This window comes from Malaclemys terrapin, chromosome 13 (assembly GCF_027887155.1).
Source record: "Malaclemys terrapin pileata isolate rMalTer1 chromosome 13, rMalTer1.hap1, whole genome shotgun sequence".
NCBI classification, from domain to species: Eukaryota; Metazoa; Chordata; order Testudines; family Emydidae; genus Malaclemys; species Malaclemys terrapin.
In genome coordinates, this window is record NC_071517.1 from 34,508,822 (window position 1) to 34,518,889 (window position 10,068).

General features: G+C 48.0%; 1 protein-coding gene across 1 annotated transcript; it reads right to left on the reverse strand.

The window, feature by feature from the left end:
• Positions 1-8,624: 8,624 nt before the first annotated feature.
• On the reverse strand, positions 8,625-9,587 carry LOC128847273 (olfactory receptor 6N1-like). The gene has a single exon (XM_054046661.1). The coding sequence runs from the start codon at positions 9,585-9,587 to the stop codon at positions 8,625-8,627; it is 963 nt and encodes a 320-aa protein (XP_053902636.1).
• Positions 9,588-10,068: the final 481 nt, after the last annotated feature.

The following is a 10,068-nucleotide window of genomic DNA, read 5'->3' on the forward strand; positions in this document are numbered from 1 at the left end:
AGGAACCAAAATAAAATGTTGTTTAATCTTTTTGGCAACAAACTACTTGATTCATTTAATTTATTTATTATTAATTTGATTGCAAAATAGATTGGGAAAACATTATTCCCAATCCATTTTTGAGTTGATTGGTTTGTTTTTATGGTGATGGTGTTTGAACTTTTTAATAAGGGTCCCACTTCAACCTATCTTTCAGCTGACTAATTTTGTGTCTCCAAATCTTTGTTGCAGACATTGCCCCATGTGACTTATTGATTCCTTATGTAACCCTTCTGCCAGCTGGAATCAAAAGCAACAAGGGCCGGGTTCAATATCTAGGGGTTCCTTTCCAACAATACAACACAAAACTGGCCTGAGCCCCCAACTAGTAACCTGGGACAATTACACATCACCCCTTGGGTGCCCCTAGAGGCAACACTTCCCCTCTCACAAGCACAGAGTCTGAGTGTAGAAAAGAAACTTTTAATAAAAAGGGGGAAAGTAACCTGGCTTTAACTTGGGAAAATGCTGCAAGCAGGATTCATAACATAAAACCATGAACAAAACACCCACTCCAGAGTATGTTGGGCACTGTCCTTGTGCCTCGGGTTCTTAAGTCCAGCAACCAAAAGTTGCTTTAGCGCGCCCCTCTCTTCATCACACCACACTCACAGTTATTGTCCTTAGTCAGTGAAGACCCAGAGTTCAGAAATGCATCTGTGTGAGTTCACCTCCCACCCTGTGGGGATGGGGAGGAAGCACGTTGCTCGATCCACTGCCCAAGTTCTTGCCCTGATATCTCCTGCTCCACCAGCCGCTCCCTGCACCCTCTGGAGTGGTTTGAGAGCCAACCACTTAACATAGCTCTTTGTGATTTCAGCTGTTAGTGGGCAAGCCCCACTACTAATGCAGACTGGACAGTCTCTGGCATCAGAAACACTGTCCCAAAACAGGTCTAATGCTTAGAACTGATAATTAGTGATTTCAATTCTGTTGGTGTGTAACAAGACTCTCAATTGAGTCTTTCTCAAGTCTATTATTACACAGTTGAGAAAAGAAGATCCAAATAGTGTTTGGTATCCTTCAGGAACGCTAACATCACAAACTACCTCTCCCCACCCTCTTTCAATTCCACTGGACTTGGCATCTATGTCCCCTGCTTAGCGAATGCAGTTTAGCTGACAGTGAGTCCCTCCATCAGGGTATGCCAAGTACAGTTCTGCTTCCCTTGATCCCCACAACAAGGATACACAACCCTTTAGTACGCCTGCTCTAATAACAAAGTGACTTGTGATCCAACACCACCAAAAGTCATTATTTGGGGAAAGCATTTCCATCATGCCTAGTCAGAGTGGGCGTGTCTATGCAAACAAGGTCAGTTCATGAAGTCTTCTTCCCCAGCTCATCACTAGATGACAGGAGAGAGTTCATGCAGACCCTGCTTACACTTATAAAAGCGAAAAAAATTCTCACGGGGGGAAATACTTCACATAATGATGAAACACTAGGTGATGGCCTGTTAAAACCAGCTGCCCCTATAATAATAAATAAATTTTGCCTATATCTGCTACCATCTACTGGGCATTTCAGGAAATAGCTGCCTATTTCTCCTGCTAAAAATATGCTGCTCTCTAGTGGACACCTTACAGCACCTCCCAGTAGCTCTCTCTTTCCATCCTTGCTGCTCTTGTGTCCCCATTGGTCATTATTCAGTATAACAGCCCATTTCTTGTCCCTTAGCATCTCCTACCATTTCACATTCCTTGTTCCACCATGGTACACTTTTCCTCTCTTTAGGTAGAGTTGGTAACCTAGGACTACCTAGGCTGGCAGTCTCTGATTTCCTTATTAACACAACTTCAGAATTCCTCAATATCTTCATTTATACATTGCTCACTCACATGCCTCACTTTGGTTTCTAAAGATATTTCCAGTTCATTACATAGCATAGAGGTCCATTCATCCACAAAATTATTTCCTCACCATTTCACTGATGCCTTCTAGTCTGTATTACACAGCTTTATATCTGTCCACTTCCCTTTGCTGGTCATTTGGCAACATAACTTCACCTTTCATGACTTCCACTTTGGCTGGTATCCACTGGGCAGCACCGCTGCCCCTTTCCCATTCCTCCACCCTCTAGTGACCCTAGAGAGCATAATCACATCTTTCCTCATTTCTTACCTACTGCTAGGTGTGCGCTGCTCCAAATTAGAGCCACTGGGAACAAAACGGTAGAACAGCATGATTGCAGCATTAGTGGCTACAAAAGCACATACAACAATAGCAGTGGCTCTCAAAGGTTTAGCAGGGGCTTCCCATCCATCCAGTGCATTTCTGTTGCTGTGGGGTCTGTTTCCAATGGAAATGCATAGATTGAACCTGTAATAGAGAGAGCCTGAGACTTAAGGCTGAGTATAAGGCCTAAGGTCTGAACAGAAGTCAGGCCCTGCTGCTTTAAAGCAAAATCAGGCTTGGAGCAGAAGTCAGGCTCTTACAAAACATGCCTGCTGGCAGGTTAACTCTCTGATACATGAACTTGGGAATAACAGGGCTGGCATAGCAAAAACACAAGCACTCCTAGGCACTAAGCACTCATGTAAAACATTCCAGAGGGATAGTACCAGAACACCCTGATACCAAGAATAGTACACACACACTTCCCGAAGATAACAGGAACACAGTGACCCCTTCTAAAGATAAGGTCAGGATGACAGTAAGATGATGTAAGGAGCCAGGGTGGTCTCCTTCCTAACCAGAGGGTAAAGAGCCACTTTCTCTGCCTGAGTGAGTGGAGCCAGACCAAGCTTACTCCAGCCCCCGGAAGGGGAGGGGTGGAACAGGAAGTACAAAAGGCGGGGCCCTTAGCCCAGTGAAGGCTGCACCAGGGACGGAGACAGACACAGACTGCTGGCTGTTCCCTAAGACCCTGCTGCCGGTCCAGAGGAGGTCCTGGACCCAGGGAAACCTGACCTGGAAGAAGGACTCTGGATACCAGGACTGCCAGTTGCAGAGTACCCAGAGGAACGGAAGGAGCCGGGCAGCGGCCCGAGCCTGAGTAAGCCAGATGCTGAGGGTGAGTTGGAGCTACCAGGACTACTGGCTGCGGAATACCCCGACGTGTGGGAATAACCCAAGGGACCTCTTTGAGAGACAGGGTAGGAAGTAGCCCGGGACAGAACTGGAGAGTGCTGTGAGTCACCATGTTGTGGACAGATCCCCGCTGACCCAGCGGCGGAACCTTCTCTTCCCGCTCCTGGCAGGGCCCTGGGCCGGAACGCAGTGGATTCGGGTTGGCCTGCGTTCCCCTACCCCTGTCTCAGGTTGGCTGAACTCTAATAATGAGCTTCAGATTCTTGCTGGCACTCCCCTGCCTGAGGCGCATGCCACAGACTCTTGCCGGAGCTCCCCTACCTGAGGGGTGCGCCACAGACTCTGACGGATACTCCGTGGCCGTACCAATTGTGACCGTGCACCCCCCGCCTCTAATTCCCCATCGACGGAGGTGACCAAGGGCTTTCGGCAAAGCAGTAGCTCCCCACCACCCCCAGCAGCTCGGCGGACCACCAGAGAACTTGCTGTAGATGGACAGACATGTTCAGATCGAATCAACATGTACAAGGTAATGGGTGGTAAAAAGCCACGTCAGGGGGCAGTCACCAACTATGTCAGAGGGGCAATACGAAACTTGTTTGTATTAGTGTATAAAAGAAGAGTTGCAAAAGGGGTGTCTTTGGCCAGCCGAGCGGGCAGTGGAAAGTCCCTCTACTGACTGAGGTGTGTCTATTGTCATGAACATACACATCTTAATATCCCTGCAGAGTCTGTTGGGTGCTGTTACTGTGCATTGTTAGCAATAAACCTGGTCAGGCACCTTTGCTACAAACCGAGTCTGTGGATTTATTGGGCAGTTTGACCGATCTGCTGTCTGCGCTATCTGTGCAGAGCTGGGACAACACAATGAGAGAACACACACAGACAAAGCCAAAAAGACATTTTATGACAGAACCTAGGGTGACAGAATCCCAGTCACTCTTCAGGCTGAGATTTTCAGAGGCATCTAAGACAGTCAAGTGTCCAACTCCCATTTCAAAGGGATTTGGGTGCCTAATTCCTTTAGGTCCCTTGGAAAATGGTTTCTGCAGGGCTCAAATCCTACTGTTCTCACCAGAGCCCAGCTCCCCTGCCCCTGGCCACGCTGTGATGTGCTCCAAGTGACTGATCCAGCCCTGCAATTTTGACATCACAGGAGTTCCGTCCGTTGGTAGCTTGTAGCCACTTCCTCTCGCCATAGATTGCCTCACGCCTTGAGGGGAGGGCCCTGCGAGGAGCAGAGCTGTCTAAGGCACCTGGGGCTGGCTGGACACGGTGCCCTGAGACCGAGCCCTCTTGGGATGTGCACTCATTGCAGTCAGGTTTGGAGATACTCATTTTAACAGGTCCCTTCCCTTTGAACTGCTCTGTGCAGCTGGCAGCACCAAACCAGCTTCTGCCCAGCAGTGTCACATACTGAGTCCCTCCTCGGTGCCCGTTTGAGAGACCTGACCCCAGAAATGGCCTCAGTTGTACGGGTGCCCTGGCAACCCCCAAGCTGGGTCTGGATAGTCCCAGTGGCCCTGGCTTGTGAATCTACCTCTTTGTTTGCCCAACCACCCCGCCTCCAAGGGCCCTGTGAGCCTGGTGCTGGTGCTTTGTTGGAGCTGGTCCCAGCTGGGCTTAGCCCAGATAAGAGCTATGAAGCTGTTTCTGGTGAAGTGTCCAGAGGTCACTGCTGGGGCCAGGCTGTTTGCATCCAGCCTGTGTGAGCGTCATGAAGGTGGTTGGTTTGCAGAGGGGTCTGATGGCAATAAGCACAATTTCAGGGGTTGCAGATTTCCCAGGCTTACGTCCCCATCTATGCTGCACCAGGAGTTAGAATTTTTATTGTCCAAAAAATAATTTTGATCATAAATGATTTTTTATGGAAATAAAAAAAATGTTTAAAATTGTCTCCACTCTGCCTGGTGCCAAGTTAAACTCCATGATGGAAAGATGGTTATAGCCACCTCCCTCCCTGGTCCTTCCACTTAGATTGACAACACTGACCTGAGTTACAGCTGGATTCTCCATTGTGTCCTTAGGGGCATAAGAAACTGCAGCAAAAAACATGATGTCACCCACTGGGTTTTATTTCTATTTGTCTGAATTTGATTACCATCTTTATTATCTAACATAGAGAAACAACGAATAGGGGATATACTGACGGATTTACTTGGATCATTAGTGGATTTTGTGCCTTACACAATGTCAGCTCTGTGCAGTTTAAAACATCATACACACTCCTCATATATGCTGAATGTTTAGCCAAGACCATGGACAAAAATACCATCATACTGCATATATCAGTGCTGAACATGAGAGAGTGGCAGAGCTGTCCACAACTTCATTTTCCTATATGATGTGTTACATGGAGACACCATGGAACTGTAAACACTGTCTCAGTACCTCAATACAGATCATCTCCTTTTTTTTCACATTACTGGTGAGATTTTTAGTGGGAGTTTTAACTCAATTTCAATGGGGGCTGATAGCTGGAGGTTTTCACAGTTGCCTGGCTGATTTAGGCAAAGTTGTTATCAAGGAGTCTCTGCATGTTTTTCTGAAAGCCACATATTTACTGACTGCTTTGCTCAAGGCTTCCTTGACCTCTCTGTTTCTCAGGCTGTAGATGAGGGGGTGACGCCCGTATAATAACTCGAAGGGGGAAAACCCAGTTGAGGCCTTTGGTACCTCCCGGATAGTGAGCATAAGGTAGGTTAGTAGGGTGTCCCAATCCTTCCCGTCCCGACTTACCACCTTCCTTATCATTGCCTTGAGGGTTCGGTTAAACCTTTCTACCAACCCATCAGTCTGCGGATGGTAGACCGAAGTTCTCAGGGTATGTATATGGAGCAGCATACAGAGGTTCTTCATTAGCTTCGACATAAATGGGGTTCCTTGGTCGGTTAATATCTCCTTTGGTAGCCCCATTTGGGCAAAGATCCCCACCAGCTCTTTGGCTATAGTTTTAGAGGCCGTGTTCCACAGGGGGACGGCTTCTGGGTAGCGAGTAGCATAGTCCAAAACAACAAGTATATATTGGTGGCCCCAAGCCGTCTTCTCCAGGGGTCCCACTAGGTCCATGGCTATTCACTCGAAGGGGACCTCTATGATGGGAAGGGGTACTAAAGGTGCCCTCAAGTGGGGATGGGGACTGTGCAGCTGACACTCCGGACAGGAGGCACAGTACCTCTGCACTTCTTCATGTACTCCGGGCCATAAGAACCATCGTAGGACTCGTGCCAGGGTCTTCTCCACCCCCAAATGCCCCCCAAAAAGATGACTATGAGCAAGACTTAATACAGCGTTCTGTTTTTTTTGAGGTACTAGGATCTGCTGTACCTTCTGCCCCTGTACTGGTGCAACCCGGTATAAGAGATCCTTCTTCATTATGAAGTAGGGTCCTGGTCCCTGGGTTTTCCCTTCCACTGGGACCCCATCTATTTCAGTCACCTCCTTCCTAATGTTGTCATACCTTGGGTCTTCTGCCTGGTCCCATTCAAAATTTCCTCTCCCGGGGCTAATCTGCCCAAGATCTAGGGGCCCAGTCTCTGTTGCCTCTACTGGTTCAGAAGCATTAAGGTGGGGGTCAGACTTAGGTGCTTCTCCCTCCTGCGTGGCCTCCTTTTCAGCTGCACGGGTCCGCCTACCTACAAGACCGACCCTCTGGCTTTGGGTCAGTATTTGGGTTCCCAAGGCCTTAGCTGCCCTTCTTTCCCTTTTTGTCTTTCTACCCTGTCTGGGAGTGGAGAACAAATCTGGGGATATTTCAGAGAAGATTGGGGGTTGACAGTCTGCTGTGGATGCCTCATCAATTCTAGGTTCCCCATCTTTCTCCAATCCCCCTACTGGGAGTAAGTTTCCAAACCCTGGGAAGTCTCTCCCTATGAGCACCGGGTATGGGAGTTTATGGACTACACCTGCTGCTACTTCAGTAGTGTTCCCTTGGATCTCGATTTTACTGGGATGGTGGGGTAGTAACTAACTGTCCCATGGACAAATGTTATCCCCGTACGTTTAGCCTGCAGCAGCTGACTATGCTTCACGAGCTTCCCTGAGATATGCATGATAGCACTCCCTGAATCAACCAGTGCCGTGGTCCCTACCCCATTTAGTTTCACTGGTCTGGTATACATATGTGGGGTTAATGAGGCCCCCACAAGGTGCATTAGGGAGCATGGATCTGCCCAGTTCCCCAGGTTATACTGCATAGGCTCCTCAGCATTGGGACACTGTGCAGCTATGTGTCCCCACTGATATCAAGGCCAGGCCTCCCGTAGGGCTGTCCTCTCAAAGGCCAGAAGGTATGCCTCTACATAATCCTCCCTTGTCATTTTCTGCAGCCAATGGCTGGCCCGTATGAGCTGCGTCCCATCATGGCCGCGATTCAGCTCTGTAAGGGACGTTACCTGGTTTACCAGTTCCAGCAACATAGCTCGGTCTTGAGCAGCCTGGTCCACCAGCAGGCGATTAGTCTCTTGCTACAGCTGCACTGCCTCCAGTTGGGCGGCTGCCTAGACACGGGTAGCCTTCTGCTGGGCTGCCGTAGCTTGTATCAGTGCCTGCACTACATCATCCATTGTGGTGAAAAAAAATAAACCCTCTCCCTTTGTTTTGTTTTTGTTTTAGGTTTTTTTTTATCACCCCCCTTCTTCCACCGCACTGTGCACCCCAAGATCCCACCCCTGACAGCAGTGTGACAAAATTCCTCCTCTATCTTGGTGGGTCCTGCGCTTATTGGTGGATTTTCTTGCCTCAGAGATTCACCATGTGGGTTGGGGAACAGCCCAGAGACCTTCCCCTCTAGAAGAACCCACAGTCCATGTCAATTGGGAGGTTTGGGGGGAACCCGGGCCCGCCTTCTACTCCGGGTTCCAGCCCAGGGCCCTGTGGACTGCAGCTGTCTATAGTGCCTCCTGTAACAGCTGCATGACAGCTACAACTCCCTGGGCTACTTCCCCATGGCCTACTCCAAACACCTTCCTTAGTCTCACCACAGGACCTTCCTCCTGGTGTCTGATAACGCTTGTGCTCCTCAGTCCTCCAGCAGCACACCCTCTCACTCTCAGTTCCTTGCACCTCTTGCTCCCAGCTCCTCACACTCACACCACAAACAGAAGTGAGTTCCTTTTTAAAGCCCAGGTGCCGTGATTAGCCTGCCTTAATTGATTCTAGCAGCTTCTTCTTAATTGGCTCCAGGCGTCCTAATTAGCCTACCTGCCTTAACTGGTTCTAGCAGGTTCCTGATTATTCTAGTGCAGCCCCTGCTCTGATCACTCAGGGAACAGAAAACTACTCATCCAGTGACCAGTATATTTGCCCTCTACCAGACTCCTGTACCCCACTGGTCTGGGTCTGTCACAATATTTTAACAGAAGAATGAGTTTCAACAAGATCATGACCGTTCATATGATACATTATAAGGCATGCTTTTTTATGAAATATCACAACCAAATACAAAAGGTGAATAAGGGGGTTACAGGGGGCTACTTTGAGGTACAGTGCACCACAGATTTATTGCTTCAATCACCGAGGCAGCTTTCAAAACCTCAGGCTAAATTATTATCTCAGAGTCTCTGCATGTTTTTGTGAAAACCACATTTACTGAATGCTTTGATCAAGGCTTCCTTGACCTCTCTGTTTCTCAGGCTGTAGATAAGGGGGTTTACAAAGGGAGTTAGGACTGTGAAGGAAAGAGAGAGCACTTTCTTCAGATCTCTGAGTGTATTACGTTTTGGTAGCATGTAGACAATGATTATGGTTCCATAGAAAATTGTCACCACAGTGAGGTGAGAGGAGCAGGTGGAAAATGCCTTCTGTCTCCCGGTGGTGGAAGGGATGTTCAGGATGGTGGCGATGATACACACATAGGATGTCAGAGTTAGTAGGAATGGAGGCAGGGTGAATACACAGGCTAGTATGAAATCCAGCAATATGGTCAGGTGTGCGTCACTGCAAGAGAGTTCCATCAGTGGGATGGGATCACAATAGAAATGGTCAATGTCATTCGGGCCACAGAATATTAACTGTGATAGGAATAAGACAAAGATGGTAATAGCCAAACAACCATTTAACCACGACCCAGTAGCCAACTGGAGGCAAAACCTGTTATTCATAAGAGTTGAATAGTGCAGGGGTTTACATATTGCTAAATACCGATCATAAGACATTGCTGCTAGGAGATAGCATTCTGTAGCTGCCAGAGAACCAAAGAAGTACAGTTGTGTGAAGCATCCACTGACTGAGATGGTTCTGTCCCCCGTCAGGAGACTGGCCAGTAACCTGGGCAGGAAGGTCGAGGTATAGCAGGTCTCCAAGTAGGACAAGTTGCCCAGGAAGAAGTACATGGGGGTGTGAAGGTGCTGATCAGTCACAACAAGCACCACGATGAGAGTGTTCCCAGCCACGGTTGCAATATAGATCACTAGGAACATTAGAAAAAGAAGAATTTGAAAGTCAGAAAGTTCCCCGAATCCCAGGAGGATAAATTCTGCGATGGTCGTTTGGTTTCTCCAATCTGTGTCTGCCATGGGTTGAGTCTAGGAACAAAAAAACAAGCTGGGCAATTGAATTGGAAGAACATAGCGTTAAAGATAATCAAATCTCATGAATTAATACCATAAATATTCAGAATATCCCCTTCCTCTCCTGGTTACAGGTTGAAATTTTAAAGCTAAATGTAGACTTCAAAGCAAAGTGCCAGGAGTCTTAGTCAGAGGACAGAACATTTGTACCCATGTAGACCACCCTCTGCCATATCAGAGCAATGACTAATATAAAATAGTATCAGTGACATACAGTAATGACAAAGTTCTTGGTTCAGGCTTTTAGCAGTGATGGAATAAACTGTGAATTCAAATCAAGTCTCTGGAATACATCCACAGCTTGGATGGGTCATTCAGACCTTTGTTCAGAGCTTCAGTTTGTAGCAAAGTTCCTCCAGAGCAGGGGTCTCAAAGTCCCGGTCCACGGGCTATCTGTGGCCCGAGAACCTCCCCACTTCAGCCCGCG

Bases quoted from the DNA above. Each gene is read 5' to 3' on its own strand.
- LOC128847273 (XM_054046661.1), bottom strand. From the start codon at position 9,587: ATGGCAGACACAGATTGGAGAAACCAAACGACCATCGCAGAATTTATC.